Below are 20,125 nucleotides of genomic sequence, written 5' to 3' on the forward strand. Positions count from 1 at the left end.
AAGCAGGTAACGAAGCGTTAAATTCATTTTGATCAAGGGAACACTAGAAAATGGCAACCACCAAGAAAACTCATTTGAACTATGTAGTTTACATTGAATTATTGAAACTTGAATAACAGTTCTATGTAGTAAGCATGTACACCCCACACCAGGAATAAGCTCTGGTTGATTTATTTTTAAAATAAAGACCACTGGCAAGATTAATACTAAAATGCATATTAACTTGTTTTATTGAGGCACAACAAGGCATTGTGAATAGCCCATACTTGAGGCAATCAATAGTGTAGTAAGCTGGACATTAATACAGTTTAGGGTAAGTGCAAACAATATACATTCACAGCTTTACTAGCAAGGCTACATCACAACTGATTAAAGTGCCAAATTAGTGCTGATTCAGTACCCCAACTCCATGATTTCACCTTGCATAACAGGACCATCATTTCCCCCAATAATGGAACCACATATCTTCTATAAAGTCAGTAAGTGCAAAGCTAGTCCCACCCCCCTCCACCAAGGTGTTCGGAGCAGCTCTTCTGTAAACATCGCACTGGATTTTAGTCCTGATAAAGGAGGTATCCCGAAAAGGTGGAGTATTTCCAGCTACTTCCATAGATGGCTCCTCTATGCAGACGCAACCAGATCTGATCTCCCTGGAACAGCTGCAGGACTGCATGATTACTAGCCGTTTCATGATCAGGAGCCCCATCATTTGCATATGCTGACACTAGGACCTCTTCATTCTTCATAAGATTCACATACAGGGGAACATTTACAGCCAGTTTCAGCATGTGGAAGATGAAGACATATGTACCATTCACTGGACAGTTGAACCTACCAAGCTGGATATCAAAAGTTTCTCCAAGGTTGTTCAGCAACAGATCAAACACAATTGGCTGGTCTAGAGTTCCAGGGGCCAAGTTAGATGTTCTGGCAGCAGAGAAGGCAACTCTCATCTGCTGCGGAAGGGGGTAGACGTGCACTGGTAGTATGGTGGCAGCTTGGCTTGTCACTGGCATATCAACAGGGGTGATGCTGCGGGAGTCTCCCTGCCCGGAGTCCCCACTGTTAAAGGTTTCATTGTCTCGTTCCGGACTGCTCACCTGAGAGGAATCACTCCACCCTGCTGTTAAAGATCATTAGAAATGATATGAGTACTATAACAGAAGGATAATATTATGCCTGCAAGTGTATAGGCTCTGCAACAGATTTGTCTTTCAGCTACAGCAAGTTGTCAGAAGGTGCCAGCAAGGACAGAACTCTGAAGCTGGTTTATATTCACACTTGCATTCAGCAAAATGGGCCATCATTAACTACAAACAATTACTTTTCATACTAATAAGCAGGAGAGGGTTGTAGCTTGTAATAGGTTTAGCTTTATTATTTGCCACGTATCAGCATGAAGTAGTCATTTAGTCACCTTCAAGATCTGAACTTGCACTTCAAGTAACATCAATACTGTTCTTCTGGAGTTACATAGTATCTGATTATGATGCTAGAATATTTTCAGTCTCAAGAACCAGAATTGCTTTTAAGCTTTCTGCACCCCCCAGCCCAAAATGAAGCTGTTTATCTTTTCAAAAGTGTGCATTAAAAGGGTCTAGAATGAAAACATTAATAGGTCTGAGAAACACAAAGCAGTCACACTCAAATTGCAAACCATTGTTATTTCCACAGGAAAGAAACACTTTAAGATACCCAATAAAACTAAAGTTGCTGTGGTATCTTAACATCAATATGGGTACTTCTGCCAGCTGTTAATTCACCACAATCTTGTCTTTCTTTCAGTTCTCTTTCTGAAGTATATTCTATGAGTCCTCCCTCAGACTGAGGGGACCTGCTTTATCCTAAAACAGTTTCCATGGTATGCCATCATTTCCCTTTATTCTTCAAAGCAGCAATCTACAGCTACTGTTCATGTCACTTTTCACTTACAATACTAAATCCAGCTTTTTCCAGCACATACAGTAGGATTAAATCATCCTGTTTACAACTTTTCAAAATACATGCTATTCATGCTTGGATTCAGACAGCTAGTCTTACACATTTCTTTCAGTTTTGTACTCCAGCATGGAAGTACATAGTAAAAGCTATATTCCCAAACTATTTTTCATTAAAAGTTATCTTCCAAGGTTTCTGGGATCTGATAACTTCTCTAGAATCAGGGGGGACTGTGCAATTAACAGAAGCAGCCAGAAAAAGCATTGGAACCATTCTGTGCATGTGTTACTAGTCAGTGTATTTGTGAAGAAAGTCCAGTGAGGTCAGAACTTTGACATGTGAAGGCACCAAACTGAGAATAGTGAAGTTAAATCTGCTATGCAGTGTTAAGAACAGTACTTAAGCTTCCACCTAGCTTGGTTAATTTATACCAAGCTTGATCCATTTGATCAGTAGTAGTACACTTTTTCTTGCTATTCACAGTAACACTCCATCTGCTACACCCAAGCACGTATACGTACCACTGGGAACATGATGTTAGTCTTACCTCTTGAATTTGCTCGAGGACCACTACTTATCCCACCTCTTTTATAGCACTGCTGGTAATTAACATCCTAGACAAGAACAGAAGTATTGGGAAGATTGCTAAGCAAATCTGAAAACAGTTGGGCCTAATACAGTACTTTTCATTTGCACAATTCAAGCTCTAGAATAGACAATGGAGTTCAGAAATAAGATGTAGATAAACAGCCCTATTTACCTTAAATTTAATTTCATACAAGCTATTGCAAGGTAAAGACCTATTTTGATGCTGGTTCTGCAAATTAAGCTTCTGAACTATATGCTCAGTTCAGTTTGAGTAATACCTTAAGCCTCAGGTCTGTTCAAAGTCTGTACAGAAGAATATATCTCATGTAAAAGCTGAAGACCCTCCTCCCACCAGGATCCTTTGCTTTCTTACACGTTTTTTGGATTTTACTTATTTTGCCTAACCACCTATTCAGTCCCATTTAGGAGTTCATTATGCTACAGAGGCACTGAGTACCGACTTTAAAATCCAAATTAAAATAGACTTACTATAACACACCTTATTTGTTATCTGCTTGCATTTCAGAGATTCTCTTCAGACTAAAATTCAATCTGTCAGAGATTTTGACCTCTGAACTCTTGTCTGAATGGATTTCCTATTTCAACTGCCATCTACTGTTCCAAAAAAAGGGTTTTGTGTAGGAAAAAACTAACCTCTAGCTTGCTGGGAATAGTTCACCTGTTAAGCTAATGAAAAGCTACAGTATTGGAGACCTAGCTCCTGTATAGTGCTCAAAAGGCTACTGGAAACAAAGTCAATACTCACCCTCTGAGAATATGGCATTCCAGCATAATCTCTACCAGGGAACTGCAGCTGGCCATAGTTGCCATTACTTATTGAAGGTGAACCTCTGTAAGCATCAAAACCTGTTCAAGTAAGATTGATTATTCAGTATCATTGTTTGGTTTACAGTACAAGTCCAGAATGCAATTGGAGCTCCCTTTTGGCAATTACCATGGGTTTTTTTAATTTATTAAGTTATGCAATTACACATCCATTCTTTAGTTCAGAATTTGAAGCAGTCTCAGTACTCCCATAAAGAATGCATTTCATTAGCTACTCTGAACTACTGTGGATGTATCAAAACTACATGTGTATAAGTATTAACGTGAGACCTTAAGAGCTGCCTGTTTGATACTAATGGGACTGCACAGAACAGCTGAGAAAAATCTTATCTCTGGATCTAGCAAGTTAACATAAAGTTAAGAAATAATTTCTTCTGCTATTACAGATGCTTAGCTATTATTGTTACACATTTAGGTGCTATAATATTTAGCCTCTTTAGGTATTGGACTAACTACCAAAGAGGAGCTGCAAGCAATTTAGAACCAGATACTACCAGACCCTTAACTGCTGTTAAGTTAGAACCATACAATTCATTGGCTGGTACATGCTCCTACAAGGTATGGAGCAGTTTCAGCCCAGTAACTGAAACAAGTACCACAGAAAATGCCCTTCCACTTCAAAGTGGAATAGACCACAGCTACCAAGAACTTCAAGTTAGTATCTGCTTAAAGTCAGCTTAAGCTTTCTGTAATACTTCAGCTAGCAGCAGAATAGCAACTGATTTGCAGAGACTAAACAATCCTCCTCTTAAGTTTGTTATTAATCCAGAAGGGCTCTCCACTACTGGAAACCTCCCCCCCATCCCAGTTTCTGCTGGTAATATTAAAGACAGCAGTGTTAAGAAGAATATCTTGGTTTGGGCAAATACTGCAAGTGACACCTGAAGAGAAAATACACAAGATTTAAGGTGGTAATAGATACAGACATACCTTTGTACCCACCAGGGGAGCGATATGAGTTAGCCAGTGACCTTCCACCTCTAGCAGATCCTCTGACAGACCCACGACTGTTAAGGTAAGGCTGAGGGGGTCTGGGAATAACATTAGTCTGTGCTGGATAAAAGGCAAGGCTACCATTGCTAACAGGAACAGCTCCATCAGGTTGGTAATTCACTGCTTAAAACAGAAGACACAGATGAATTCAAAGCTTTTAACTGTAGTAAGCTACCACACCTAGAAGCACTAGAAGCAATGGCAGCATTAGGAGGTTCAGAGACTGATTAAACTGCTCTGAATATCCTGTTCTTCTGCCCCTTCATTACTTCAAATAAGTGAGGATCCTCCCCTTTAACAAGTATTGCACTCTATAGAACAAAGTATACTGTAGACAGCCCAGGTTGTCATTGTAAGCCTCTGATGCATTCAGCAAGATTCAGTTGCACAGGTCAGAACAAGCTTGGTAGCAGCATCAAGAAAACAAAGCTAGAATAAATTTGAATTAACACCTGCTTAAGACTTTTCACTTGGAACCAGCAGTTCCAATACACTGATAAACTAGGTCACCTCAGAGTCGACATCCTTCAAAATGTTAAGACAATCTTATCTAGATAGCAATGAGACAACTATGGAAAGCTAGATACTTGGGTTCAGTCTCTTTAGACCCTACCACATGTTATCAGGCAGTTCAACCCCAAGCAACAGGTATTCAAGAATGCTTTTCACACACCACTTGATTGCACAGTAATATTAAATACAGACTTTGCAGCCATGAGTGTGCTTCCACTGGCCCACACTTTGTATTACTCCATCAATCCAAAAAGCTTAAAACTGCACAAGGTTAATCAATAAATCATGATGTTCCATCAAAAAACTGTGTAGAAGGTTGATCACCTGTAGTCTCAGTGATGACAAGGAGCATTCAAGCTACAAATGCTTTCCTGACTGCATGTAAGTATGCTCATTCTCTGGAGCTCTTAATCTTTGTATATCTCACTGACTTCACACAGTATGTCTATTTCTAGTATAATACCCATGAAGATTTCTCTGGCAGAAAACTAGTTTTAAATGACCTTGAATCACTTGATTAGATAGTCTTTTAAATCCAGATCCCTAGTTTTGAGCTTCCTTTTATCCCGGAACCTGTTTCAGGCATGTTTAGGGGCTAGCTTCGTTTCAAGTTTAGCATCAACTTTATAAATTTACCTGGCACAGTATCAGAATGTCAAGCAGGTCAGTTTCCCATTGAATAAATGAGCTCAAGACCACAGTTAACAGAAGTTCAGTGTTCCACAGGTAAGACTGAAAGCTTATTCCAACTTTATTTAGGACTCAGCAACTCCTAGCACTACTATTACCAGAGACCAAGTTAATGACTCTAAATAAGTATTTCATTGTTGCTTCAATTCAAAGCAAACAGTTGTCTGACTGAATTTCCCACCTGCTGGGAAATTCAGGCACATCCATGGAACTAGTATAGAAACTAGTTTGAAGCAGCCTTTCATCCTGCTAGCAGTTTTGAAATTAAGTTTACCTACCATATGGTCAACTAGATAAGAGCTGATGTAACCCTAAAGTTAGCAGGTGCTACATAAGTGTTCAAGAATTTCACTGAGTTACAACTCACAGCACACATTGGGGAATTAAAATACTACTATAACCTGAAGATCTTTAAAGACCACTTGAAATACAGATGCAAGTACAGTTCTCACCTGAAGAGAGAGATTCTTGTGAAAGAGTTGTTTGTTCTGCAACATGAGAAGACTGCAGCTGGCATTGAGGAGGAGTCTGTGTACTTGCTGTAGAGAAACTCTGGTTATATCCTGCCGAATATGAAGAATCCTCTTTAATTTCCTGGTCTTTACGTGGCGGCAGTGGTGCATTCACTTTAAATACCTACAACATGTTTAAAGACAAATGCTTAACACTACCAGTTAAACCCTGCCTAATGCCACCACCCTACTACACTGTGGTTTAAATCCATACACCCAGACCAGTTTCAGAACTTCAACTATTTCTTAGAAATAATCAAGAACACTGTACTTCATCCTTTTCCCTCTTAGTAAAAGAGCTTAATACTGTTTATGTAGCTACTACCCAAGAAACATAGCTTGACACAGCTACTGAATTTGATCAATGGAACAGCTGCCATGCCATAAGCTATTTTTCTTCTATGGGAAATCCATTCTTGAATTCACTGACTACCTGTCCTACAGCTTTTAACCTATGGCTGTGACAGCCTATACCAAGATGAGATATGGGAAGAATTTGGGTCTTCACACATCTTGGAACCTGATGCAACACTACAATCCACTCAAATACCCTATTAGACAGCTTTCACCCCTTTGGTAAATTGAGCCTTAACTTCCTACTCATTTTAAGTTCCCTCTGAGTAAATATGTAACCTAGCAACTTGTAATTCAAAGTTTAACATTATAGCCTGTGCAGTATGGTGGTACACAGATATTACTGTTAGTTAAATCTAACTAGAGTTCAGTCACTCCAGTTATTATTGCTTTAGAGCCAATAATCCAAAGTTACCAGAACTGATGCTGTTAGAAGTGACAACTAGTATCAAGATCAAACAGGGAGAAAGAAGTCTGTTTTCAGTAAAAAGGATCTGAATTTCACATAAGACCTGTCAGCAGTACTGATACCGAGTCCAGAGGTGTATCTGACCATTTTCCAAGACTATGAACTGTTTGAAGACAGACCAGGACAAGATACAGGTACTTGCAAGGGACAGCTTCATAGCATGACAATTCTTGCCAGTTGTAGAAGCCTCTATAATTAAAATGGGAAATGAACACTTTTTCCAGGGTCAAGAAACCAAGTGCTGCCTCTAAGAGAGAGAAACCCCTTGTGATACTGAGGTGTCAAGTATAAATTTTGACCCCTTATAAAACACAAATTCTGTCTTTATTTTACCAGATGAAGTAATCCAAGTCATCCAAAGCAATCCTCTTCCTAAAAGAAATTTAAGGATGCTGTGCAGTCAGGCTATCAATACCCAAATCCTGGAGTATTTGTAGCAAGTGGTCTACTTTTTCCTACAGCAAGTGTTACAGGCAGAATTCCAAGGACTAGGGCTACAGGCAGGATCTGCCTTTAAACTTTCATAAGCACAAAGGCAGCAATAGGATGTTCAGACATCTGAGGACATGTAAGCAGATGCTTCCATTACGGTCACTGTACTACCACTATTTGGCGAGGAACCATCTGACTTCTGGCTACCTACTGAAATCCAGTGGCTGCGTCTTCTTGGCAGCAATGAGAATCTAGGCAATGTAGAAAGAAAACCCTGCACTACAAAGTTAGACTGCTACCACAAGAGGAATTGACATCCTAGCAATTTAGTGACTGTCTGCCAGTTTGACCCACAAATCCCAAGAAAAATCTTGAACGTTTAGTATGCCTGGAAACACCACAGCATTCATTCAAGCGAGCTTTCGGTGGTACTGTTATGATCAAAAGCACTCTGGACACTACGTTCAGATATAATCAGAATGACTGAAACTAAGACTCCATATTTATATCATGACAGATGCTTCTTATAGACCGGGTCCCCAAAAAGACTAGATTCCTTGATAATAGATAGCATGCTGCTATTTCTCCACTTTCATGAGAAGTCACCACCTAGCCACTTGGCATAATTTAAGTAGATCTGTCTTAGAAAGAACAATCTCCCTGCCACCACTTGCATTATTTAAAGTGTATATTAAAATTCTATACCTTTGAGGACTGTTCTACAAATACAAAAAACCAAGAAGAGTCATGTAGTAATTTACTACAGACCACATCAGGATGTCATAGGTGTCTTAGTTCTTAATTCCTGTGCTCTGAAAGGCTGTTAGCTACCTTCTTCCACAAAATCCTACTATATACATCTCAATACTGCAAGATTCAGATTGTCCAAGCAAGCTGTGGAACTGCACTGCTACATTTGTTGAAATAGAGAATGCTTTTGGAGAATCTCAATCACCACTTTTAAGCAAGAACATTAAATGAATGTTTCTAACACCTTCAGAAGACATCAGAAGAGTAGTCTGACTAAGTACAAGGAAGGGAATATTAACAACTAAATGGAGATCCATCCTCCAAGTCAGTCTAAACTTGCACTGCAGATTACTAGACAGCAGCAATGGTAGTAATGTTAGAGAACATTAGTAATGATGTACAGCCTGAAAAAAAATAGTATCTATTTGCAAGAAATGCCACTCTGTCTGTGTGGACTATTCCCTTGATATCTATATTGAGTACTTGTTAACAAGATAGACTGCTGTAGCTTAATAACCTATCAAGGACACATTTTCCATTATTCCAGTGGAGTTTAGTTTTACCCCACTAAAGCAAACTGTTTAAAAAGCAGCAAGATCAGTTCAGGCTTTAGAAAGCTTTTAGTCCTAACAGCTATATACTTCAGAATTCCCTCTCTCCTCTGCAGTCTATTTGACATTTATGCATAAGAACAGTTTAAGCATAATGAACTTTACCCTGGGGCACAGCTATAAGTCTGCTTCTTTCAGGTCTCACTTCTCCCTTTTTAGTTCCTTGAGGCTACTAAGATATCCCAGTATTAGGTTTTGGGATTATACAGAGCAAAACCAGGACCTCTGTTCTTAGATGATCTGTTTTAAGTTCTGACAGCACTGGAGAAGCAGGGTTCTAACTTACTAAACTAGTTTTTTTTAGCATTAAAACATCATAATGATCTATCAAGTTCTGTACTATATTAAGAGAAGCCAGCTACCCAGTATTAGGACCAAGTTATTAGCATTACCATCAATTATTCTTCTGTGGCCTCAAGTTGCATACTTACAGTCTGCATAGCCTGAAAGGGAGCTGCTGTTATTGTGACAGAACTGCTACTTGCTGGAGGAGACTGAAAGCTTTGCGCTGGTGGCACTGGTGATATGGAGGTGCTTGAAGTAGGCAACGGTGACTGTGGCTCACTTGGGAGGGGAATAGTTGCCTGAGGCAAGAATAAGTGTAATGAAAGGTCACTTGATAGTTATCAGGCAGTAACAGAAGCAGTTAATTTGTTCTAAAGCCTAGACTGACAGAAGTCAGCAGTTTCTACAGGATGACATTTGGACACAGTAGAGCTACAAAATAGCTTTTGCTTACAATTTAAAATTTTGCTGTGCATCCTCAGCAAACAGTACTTCTATTGCAATCTCTGCTGATTCAGAGAAGTGTGCCTATGAGCTACTATACATACCACTCATTGTAATAATTTCACAATAAAGGGACATTAGGTATTTTTCTACCACTAAGGAAACACATAATGCCTGCTGTTCTATTTATTGGAAGATTATTGTCTGGCTGATATTAAAATTGACTTCTCCTTTCTAAAGGAACTCAGGAAGTTTAGGGGTTTGATTTTTTCCCCTCTCAACTTAGTCAATCATGTTTCAGATTAGAAACAAAGCTGAGTTGTCCAGACAAAGTATTAACCAGCATTAAGTCTCATCTGTGCAGATGGCAAAATGAAGTGTTAATTTAGAATACCAATATTTATAGGAATCAGAAGTCAAAAGGAATGTAAGGCTTTAGACATTTAAGCAATCAATGTTTATCCTCACCTGTATTCATGATAGCTCACCTGGGCAATTTCAATCTTTTTGGGTATCAGTGGCTCAGAAATACGTGAACTTGTCTGATACAGTGGCTGAGATGTAAATTTCTCAGTCTCTTGAGAAAGTGATGTTGATGCCTAGAAGAAACCATATATGCACCTGCTATTACAAGAAGTATTGCAGGAAGCACAAAGTTCTGCTAGAGCTATGACATACCAGTATATAAATTTAAACAAGTGGATCTTGAAAGACCACGATAAACATTAAGTCCAAAGTAAACATACTAATATTAATCTCAGCCAAAAGCTTCAAGTACTTAGCTTTAGATTCAGACTTAGATCACCCTTCTTACACAAGAGGTTGTACAGCTAGCCCTGCAAAGTCAGGTGAACTGTAGATTGCTTCAAGCAGTTTTTTACAGTGAAGTCTGACACATAGCCGTCTCATTAAATTACACAGAAAGACATCTCTAACATTAGGCTTCTGGTAAACTCTGTTGAACATAGCTTCAGAGCCAAATTTTTGCTTGCTTTTGCAAGCTTTTCATATTCTATCTTTGACTCACACTTCTAATGCTAACTTTAAGAGTTGCTTATACTTAGATACACAGCCTAGGGCTAAAACCCGGTCCCATTCTCACTATGTATACCATCACAGATACATCAGACAGATCTGGCATGCACTTGTGTACCAGGAGAGTGCACTGTCACTGTGTATTCCCTGGTTGGGCTGAGACCAAACAAAGCTTATCTACTGCTTTCCACAAGAAACTGCACTGGAGAAGACAAAACACCACATTTCAAGCTTAAGGGAGCAGAGGTGTGCTGGGCATAAGCAACCCTAATTCCAAACAATAAGTTTGCAAAAAACTCAGAACACTACTAAATAAGATGTTCTACATTATAACACAGCACAAATCTTCTGGATGCATATTAAATAGCAAAAGTCAATCCTTGTCAGCCCAACAAGTCTTACGACACTGTAGAAGTGAAGAGAAGGTGTCAAGAACCAGGCCAAAACTATTGCTTCAAGAGACAGCAAGACTACAATATCCCGATCAGGACTGTTATATTCAACTATATAGTACATTAAAGGATAGAGTAAATGCTATGCACACAGTATACTGATAGCATGTACATCAACAAAAACGTTTTAAAAGCATGAACATCTCTCCATTATAATCTATATACACTGTATTAGAGAGTTCAAGAGGAAAAAGCCAACTGTGTTTCTAAACACAGCAACACTCAGCAAAAGATCTTTAAAACAGTGATCTGCATAAGTAGAAACACTATTTTCAGCTCTAACCAATATTTGAATGCTAGTTGAAGATTTAACTGCACATAATTACAGTTAAGCAAGTTTGAGGTCTTGGCTGAACACCACTAAGTCAGATTCCCAGTATTTCTTCAGTTAATGCTTGAGAGAACACATCTCAGTCTTCAGCTTACACAGAAGTCTGCTATTTCATAACAATATCCATCCCAACTCATGCATCCACTGTTTTGTCATTAGAGGGAGTATTCTACACTGTAACCAAAGCAAATATTTATGCTGCTCATATGTTCCCACAAGAATGTGGACCACACTTTTTTCATCCCACAGCCTTCCCATTTCAAGGGGCAGACTGTTCACTTTGCATTATGCATTATTAGGAAAATTTTCCCAGCCTTCTTCAAGTATTCCATAATGTCAGCTATACTATTGTTACTTGGCATTCTGTCCCTGTATGTTGTTCAAGCATAGTTATTCAGGAGAGGCCTCACCACAGCCTTCTGTTAAGACAGCTCTCTGAATGCCAGTGATATCCCAGGGTGTATTACCTGGGGTGTCTGCGATGCCACCAAGTCTTCAGTTTCAGAGCCAGAAAGAGCCTGATCAGCAGATGCTAGGGAAGTATTTGAACCATGCAATGTCATGGATGAAGGAGCAGCCTTGCACAAAGAGAAAAGAGGTAAGGTTTTGAAAGATTATCTTAAATGTTGCATTTCACCGAAACCCACACTGGGGCATTTCAAAGTAAACCTCAGAATAAGGCAGGAGGTGAAGTGTTTTGACCAGTTTCCTAGGAATTCTTGTTAGCAGCAAGGAAACCTATTTACAAGCCAAAGTGGCAAGACATGCAAGCACAGTGAATGAATTTAAGGTTCACTTAACCATGGCTGCTAAAAATTGAGACACTGTCCCTCTGCCATAAGTGAGGATCTCAAATATGAAGACATGCACTACCTAGGAGAGCAGCAGCATGTTCTTCTGCATGCAGCTTAGCTATGAGTTGAATCTATGGATTAAATATTCAAACTATGTCAGCATGTCTTCAACATTCATTTTACTTCACAAAATTCCAAATATTTGTTGCTACTTTTCAAGCAGAAGAGCAGCCAACTTTGTCAGCATTTGAGTGATCTTAGACTTGCAAGTTACTAAGTTATATGAAATCTGTTACAAAACTACTGACAAGAAAAACAATTAAAGTCTAGTAAGTAACCTCTGTATCATTCCTTGGCTACAGCTCTGCCTCTTCAGGACAGTTCTAACTTACTTGAAGGGGCTGTTGAAGAAAATCACTCTGACTTGGCAGTTTCTGTTCTTTTGAAGCTGTAAAAGAATGTTAAGCAACATTTACTTTTAAATTCCAACACTAAATGTAGTTTCAGTGTGCAGTTCTACTTTTTGAAACATTTGGTATAAGAAGATACATGCTTTTCAGTGTGTGCACTGCAAATATTTAGACTTGGCATCAGTAAGCCAAGCTTCAGTTCCCTTGTTGAAGACAGGTATTGAGTGAATAAAAGTATCTTACCACAAGAGATATCCACTTTCCAGATTAAAACATTAAATATTTAGAACTGGTTAATTGTGTTTTACAGCCCAAGAGCCACCCAAACATTTTCTCAGTACAGCCCTTTGCAGAAAGTTCCAGTTTTCTAAGTGTAGCTAGAAAACTGCTCTTTATCCTGAGCTCATTCACACCTTGTGTCTATATCCACACCACATCTAGAGAAGTTTGTTACACAGATAGAGCATGTCAGTTCTGCAGCTGGGTTCATATGCACATGCCAGTCAATGATTATACAAGCATTCCATTTCCAGGCAGATAACACTAACTGAAACCACCTCCAGCAACAAAAAAGCAGGGAAGAGGCTCGAGCTGCCTTTTTTAAATTAGACATTGGTATTCTTCATAATTAGACAAGCTGTCTTCACAATGCCTACTGATCTACAGCCCAAGCAAACCCTGTTAGCATTTACAAAAATCTTATACACAAGTTACACTTACAGTATTACCTACCTACAGGACTACTTGCAGGAGTAACTGAAGGCGGTTGGGATGAACCAATGGCACTTGGTGAAGCTTTATCAAAATCCAGAATGGACTCCTTTTGAAAAAAAAAGTCATTGGTTGGGAGAAAAAATTAAACCCTAGATACAAAGGAAATACATGAGACAACTTGCTGTTAGAGCTAGATTAATTTACTCAGTGCAAACATGCATTGTTAATATTGTTTTCCCTAATCCAGTAGGAACTGAAGCTTTGTGCTACAGAGAAAAACATACTTGCATGAAGTTGTAAGTCCCTTGTATCTGAGTCATCAGATCCTGAAGTTTTTCCCTTCTCAATACTGGATCTTTTGGAAGAGTTGAAGTAGAGCAAAATTCTGCAGCTGGCTGATGTGCAAGTTTAGGCACCTAATAAGGAAAAAATTATTAAATCCAATACTGGAAACAAGACAAACTACCTTATCCAATAAACTTCCAAAGCAACTTAGAGGTGTCAGATACCATGGGTCAAGGAATTCTGTGCTGTTATTGTTATTTCCTGAACCAAGCTTTCATTTTGTTAAAAAAACATCAGCTTACTGTTGCCACAACTAGTTAAGCAACAGAATTAATTCACTTAATTTCTTAGTCAAATGTACAGAAAACAGCAGATTGCCAGCATTTAGTGCTAGATTAGGAACCTCCATCTAAGGAAACCCACATATTTAAGTTGAAGGCCAGAACAAACTTAAATCAAAGCTGCATAACTGAAGGTTTAAAACATACTTCCTCCCAGTAGAGCCCACACCAAGAAGTACAGATCTTTTTTTAGGATGGCATTTCCAGACATTCTTAAGAAACTACACTTAAGAGATACGTTGCAAGCAGGTTATTCAGGATTAGACCAAAGTGCTTTCACTAATAAGCCAGACAGTCTTAATGCACCAGCTCCTGCAGAAAAATGTTTGGCATGAAAAATACACCTAGGATCCCATGGGGGAGCCTAACTTTTTAGCTAAATAAGGACTTCTATGGTGCATTAAAACTCCTTGACTGTTTCAGATTGTCCCTTAACAGCTCATACAACTGGTTCTCACTTCACTTTGAAAGAGAAAAATATTGTCACAAAATAGGCAAATCTAAGGTGTCAGGAAAATCATGATTGTAAACTCCTCAAATAGCACAAGTCCTGTTACTTACATAGTGACAATAATATTAAGACTGTCTAGATAGTCTAACATATCCTTTGAAAGCAGCTTGGGGAAGAAACAGGCTTCCTTTAAGTATTTTAAAACCATATTTTTTATCAGTTCTCTAAAGCTTTGCTGCACTTATGTTTATCTATGCAGCTAGAGAAAAGCAAATTGAAGACATGAAGTATTTGCATTATTTCAACAGGCTCAAGTGTTGAGACACACAAGAACACATGAAAGCTTTTACTTTCCTACAGTATAAACATCTGTTTTTCTGAAAGGAGGTTACTACTTCAATACACTGTACAGCAGTATAGTTGAGTATTTGTATGAAGTAATTTGACTATATGGCAGAAGGGTACGCATCATGACATCTGTCTCACTAAATTCAGAAGAAATTGATAAAAAGCTCTTCATCCAGTTTTAGGACAAGCCCAAGAAGCCTCTTGCATTTCTTCAACAGTCACATGAAACTGATCACTAGCATTTGCAAAAACTCCAATAGCATGCACAGGGAAGAAGCTTGCAGGATTTAGTGAGCTTCACAAAGCATAGTCCACGTACATGCAGTACATCATTAACTCTAGAGGACTCCATTTCTATCCAATATTTGTGGCCCAAACAGTAACTACTTGTTGAGCTGTGAGAAGTTTTACTTTATTCTAGAGCTGGAAGAGTGCACCTTTGTACTACTCCATCTTAGATTTCCTGATGCACAAGCACTACCTTTTACAGCAATATAAACTTGCTTAGTCACTGTTTAGTTTCCAATAACAAACAGGAGCTAAAGTTATGAAGGATCTAAGAGCAGGACAAAAGATACAGTTGAATAAAGTTAAATCACAGCAAGTTGTAGATTAATTACTAGGAATCTGATTCTTCCTGTCCATCACTTTATTATCCCTCACTTACAAGCAGGGTGCATCTTAACACATGCTGTTATGTTAAATCCATTACAGGTTGAACTGATTAATGCTTCTATTACCCTCTTCCTCCTAACTACGGTTTACTAAGACACAAGTACACTAGCAAACGGGTTCTGAATGTTTGCAAATGGATAACAAGCTTTTCACCTTTAAGTCACCTAACCAGGTCAAGTCTGGTAGCATCTGAAGATATTAAAATTGTCCACTAGCTACCTAAGTTGGACTTGTACATTAGACAAGTAAAACCAGCCTCAAGAGCATGGAAGCCAAAGAGACTGCCCTGTTTCACTTGTGGTTACAAAGATGATACAATCTTCTGTATACTTTTACAGTTTGTTAAAGTCTTCATTGCCTTCCCCAGCTTATACTCTGTGCATTATGCTGGTAACATTCTTTACTTCAACCAGAAGAGCCAAGCATAGAGTTATGTGGCTTTAAGCCAGGACTGAAACACAGACTCTCCACTCTGTGGAAGTTATTTTCTAGTTCCTGCATATATTAAAACACACCAGCCCGAAGCAGCTATAGTGAAGTTCTCACACTGATTTGCTGTTTTGCTGGTACTTAAGGTATTCAAAACTCAAATATTCAAGTGCAATACAGAATATATACAAAAGTATCAGGAAGTTAAAGTAATTTCAGGTTTTATGCCTTTATAAAATGAGATGCTTTGAAAAACAGCAGGTAAAACCATCTTAAGGATGTCAAGTACACCAAGTTTTCTCTCTAGCCTAGTGTTAGATGCTGTTTCTGGAAGTCATTACAAGCTGGTAGCAGATTCCGAGTTTAGTAACCTGTTAGACCAGCTCACATCAAACATATATGCTGAGATCACTTAACATCAGTGGTTCAACTCTAACATTCAGGTTAGAGTTTTACACAGCCCTGGTAAGTTTAGGACCTTACTTGCCGTAACAGTATGTTTCTAAAATTTAACCTTCAACACTATTTATGCACTCAGCAGAAACTGTTTTGATATATGCCTAGAGAACCAACTCAAACTGGAGTAGAAATACCTAGAATTTGTTTTAGGGCCTGTTAAACCACTGCAAATAAGTCAACATAAAGGTACACTGACCACTTTGGAATTTTACTAGCCAGACTACCAATATATAGGTAACTCTTGCTAAAGCTCGATTTTCATTTTTACAGACTAAAGGTCTACTTACACATAACGCTAACATACATTTCAACCACCTCACATACTAGTAAAGCTCCATTCTATGATACAGGACTCCCAATTCTTCTTTAGGTTTGTTACCTGTGGAGTAATAAGTAAGCTGGAAAGGTGATACCTAAGCTGTAATCACAACAGTAATTTCCAGCTGTGCCATGCAGATATAGAATTAACTTTTACTTTCTACCCACAGCAGGTATAAAAATTAAGTGGCACTGGATGACAGAGCAAGCTAAACTTTCACTTTCACATAGCAGGCCACAAATTCAGCTCTAACCAAGTTTGCTGGTCCATAGGTTGCAAACATTTACATAGAACAACAGTTTAACAGGCATGCACATCAGCTCACTCTACAATAGGCACAACTTCTTAGGTATTGCATCTTATGGTACACCAAGTTAAATAAGCATATTTTAAGATCTAAAAACCTAGTCGTTTGTTAAAAAGATCTCAAAGCTCTAACAGTTGTTTCAGGGAGTAAAGAAAGATTAATTTCAGCTCCAGAGGGCAGCAGCAACATAGGCCTTTTATCTACCATGCCTAGATCCCTGCACAAAGTCACTTACATATTCTCCTTGGGAGTGAAATTGTTGCAGCTATTGCACAAGATTGCTTATATGAAAAAGGAAGAGGCAAAGGCAAGAGAAATTTCATTATCCAAGAAGTTCAATATGATTTTAGTTGTTCTTCATATGTGCCTCAAGTCAAAAGATTCATAACCAATTTTATTAAAAAATAATGTTAGTTACATTGACACTACACTATTTTCTACTTACTCAATACTAATAACAAAATTGTATTTGTCAACAGCTACCAAGCAAAAATAAAGCCATTTCACTATGGTCTATGTAAATCCAAGTTTGACCACTTTACAAATATGCTTTGTTTACTTAATCCAGCAATCAGCTTACACCACCGTCACATTCCAACATTTAATTTAATATTGCTGATATGCACACCTGCACATTGCTATGAAGACTCCTAGGCAGTCTGCAAGTTTCTCCAGCTGACTGGAGACCCTCCTTTTTCCTTACTGCATCAAAGTTTTGTCCACCACTTAAGCCATCCATCTGTCCATCCTATATAAAAATAAGAGCCCCATCTCGTTAGGAAGCACCTTGCATTTAAGCTTTAAAGTAATCTGACACCAGAAATTCAAAAGCATTTTAAAGTGCTTGAGACTATTCCCATAGTTCAGATAGTATGCAGAGTTGGGTGTACAACACCTACTTGTGCTCAGAGTTAGTGAGGCAACCACATTTCATACCTGTACCACCACCACTAGTGGACACAAGATTCTACTCAGCTCGAGTGTAAAGATGGATCAAGCTGAAACACCTTTATCCCATTGTTACCCAGTGCTGCATGTTACATACTCTTTTAGTCTCGTATTCTACCTTCTGTTTACGCTCCCGCTTCTAGGCACAAGAACATCCATTTTTCAGTTATGCCAAGTTTACTGGAAAGTTTTAAGCTTAATCATTTGCTATAAGTAATATGGAATGAATTGATTTCTGCTTTCTTGCAGAAACAAGACAGTAGTGCTGACAACATTGTGTACAAGAATTGCTCAATTCCCCATATTTTCTTCTTGAAGTCACTGCTCTTAACATAAGATGGTAGACAAAGCACAGTTCAGTTATCTAGTTTTACGGTTATCAGAATAGTTGCTACTCAAGCACAGGTGAGAAAAGGTAATGTAACCAGAGGCTAGCAGCCTGCTCAGCTGTAAGCACTGCAATAGCTTTCATTTCACATTTCTGAAAAAGCTATGCTATTGTTAGACTCTCCAGGACAGCAGTATGGTTTATGCATTCATCTGGAAATACATATTTAAGCCCCTGTACAGTTGGTATTGCTTCATCTAGATGTTAGATCTCTTGAATCAGCAGCTATTTTAATCAAAAGCCTAAAAAATTACTGAAGTGCTATTTGCATGCAGCCACAGACAAAGTATTTGATCCCTGGATGAGTCATACCTGCTTTGTACTGATAACAGTGGACACAACCAATAGCTAGGGATGAATTAAGTTAATTCTTCTGTCTTATGCATAAAGCAGTTATTCAAGGCTCAAACACAGCAATACCGTGTTGATGTAAAAAGCAGAGCAGATCATCTTGCCACTCAAATATAAAGTTTAACTGCCAGAATTATTTCCCCCAAGAAAGAATGAAACAGGACTAAATACAGGCCTACAAAATGTACCTTATAAAGCCTCTGCTAATAGGTAGCTTTAGTCCAATACACCAGTGTCAAAAGCTTATGACAGGTAATACTACATATGCCAACTCACTTCTTTGGGCTCCATATCAAACTTCTTTGGCCCCATCTGCTCCTTTGGCCCAATACTTGCAGCTCCCCAGGACTTCGGAGGGTTCTGTAACTGCTGTGATGACACTTGCTGCTGCCTGTCAGCTTTTTCCCAAGCCTCTCGAGTCTCCTGCTTCTTTTGTTCTGGCTCCTCCCTAACATGTGCAGCCCAAGCCTTCACAGGCTCCTGCTTCTTTTGCTCTGGCTCTTCCCTAACAGGCATTTCCCATGATTTCACAGGCTCTGGCTTCTTTTGCTCTGGTTGCTCCCTAGTCTGGGTTACCCAAGGTTTTGGAGATTCCTGCTTTTGCTGTGGTTCTTCCTTAACTTTGGTTACCCAAGGTTTTGGGGATTCCTGCTTTTTCTGTTCCTGCTCTTCCCTAACCTTTGCTACCCATGGCTTAGGCAATTCCTGTTTCTTCTGGTCCTGCTCTTCCCTAACCTTTGCTACCCAAGGTTTGGGGGACTCCTGCTCCTCTCGGACACGTCCTACCCAGGCCTTTGCAGCTTCTTGCTTCTTCTGTTCTTCCTCCTCAACACGGGCCTCCCAAGGTTTTGTAGACTCACGCTTCTGTTCCTCTTTAACACGAGCTTCCCAAGGCTTTGGAGAATCTGGTCTTTTTTGTTCTTGCTGCCTAACACGAGCTTCCCAAGGCTTTAAGGTCTCTTGTTTCTGCTTCTGTTCCTGCTCTTCAATATCAACAAGCATTTCCCAGGACTTTGGAGGTTCTTGCTTTCTAGCACACTCAGCTTCCCAAGATTTGGGCTCTTCTGGCTTCTTCTTGACAGAGTATTCTGCTTCAGGCAAATAACGCCTGTTGAGAAACTATATAGACCAGAGAAACTTAATGGCTCCCAAGAAAACATTTTGCTACTACAGTTCAGGTCAGTTAAGTTAGGTCAGCCAGCTACTGAAAATTTCTGACTAAAGGCAGAGCCTAGACAACTTAAGCACTAGCCATAGAAAATATGTGGCCAGTCATGGCTTTAATCCTACAACACTGCAGGCTAGCTTTGCTTGGCATGCCACAGAAGCATCAGTCTTGAACAGCACATGTGAAACATACTTGAGCTGAGTGAATCTATTACCCTTATCCTAAAGGATGTTCCTAGGCAGTAACAATATCAAGTTGAATTGTTATTTTTACAAAGGTAGCTCTCCTCCTATGTATCTAAAGTGCTGTGGTACTATATTAGTAGACATACTGCTAAGCATTGCAGCATCATCTCCCCCAGAATCTTTGGCCCAGCAACCAAGTAGAGCCCTCATTTTTAATGGAGTTTAAACACTAAAAATTCACTAGATTCTCAGATTTAGTACCACTGGACTTCAACTCCAGGCTGTGTTTACTGTCAGTAAGAGTTCATTG

General features: G+C 39.0%; 1 protein-coding gene across 6 annotated transcripts in view; it reads right to left on the reverse strand.

Annotated features, from left to right (window-relative positions):
* Nucleotides 1–212: 212 nt before the first annotated feature.
* CAPRIN2 (caprin family member 2) overlaps nt 213–20,125 on the reverse strand; it is a 34,658-nt gene continuing 14,745 nt past the window's right edge. The window contains exons 9-21 of one of the 6 annotated variants that reach the window (XM_055712328.1): nt 18,739–19,581; nt 17,404–17,523; nt 13,446–13,577; nt 13,180–13,267; nt 12,430–12,485; nt 11,711–11,821; nt 9,914–10,024; nt 9,128–9,280; nt 6,021–6,204; nt 4,303–4,488; nt 3,293–3,393; nt 2,486–2,552; nt 213–1,123 (exon numbers count right to left, since the gene is read on the reverse strand). In XM_055712328.1, the coding sequence (XP_055568303.1) occupies nt 555–1,123; nt 2,486–2,552; nt 3,293–3,393; nt 4,303–4,488; nt 6,021–6,204; nt 9,128–9,280; nt 9,914–10,024; nt 11,711–11,821; nt 12,430–12,485; nt 13,180–13,267; nt 13,446–13,577; nt 17,404–17,523; nt 18,739–19,581 (2,721 nt within the window). In that variant the 3' untranslated portion in view covers nt 213–554. The remainder of the gene's footprint in view (nt 1,124–2,485; nt 2,553–3,292; nt 3,394–4,302; nt 4,489–6,020; nt 6,205–9,127; nt 9,281–9,913; nt 10,025–11,710; nt 11,822–12,429; nt 12,486–13,179; nt 13,268–13,445; nt 13,578–17,403; nt 17,524–18,738; nt 19,582–20,125) is intronic. The other 5 variants (XM_027807681.2, XM_027807685.2, XM_027807682.2 and 2 more) reach the window with 5 other exon arrangements.

Source organism: Falco cherrug, chromosome 5, assembly GCF_023634085.1.
Source record: "Falco cherrug isolate bFalChe1 chromosome 5, bFalChe1.pri, whole genome shotgun sequence".
Classification (NCBI taxonomy): domain Eukaryota; kingdom Metazoa; phylum Chordata; class Aves; order Falconiformes; family Falconidae; genus Falco; species Falco cherrug.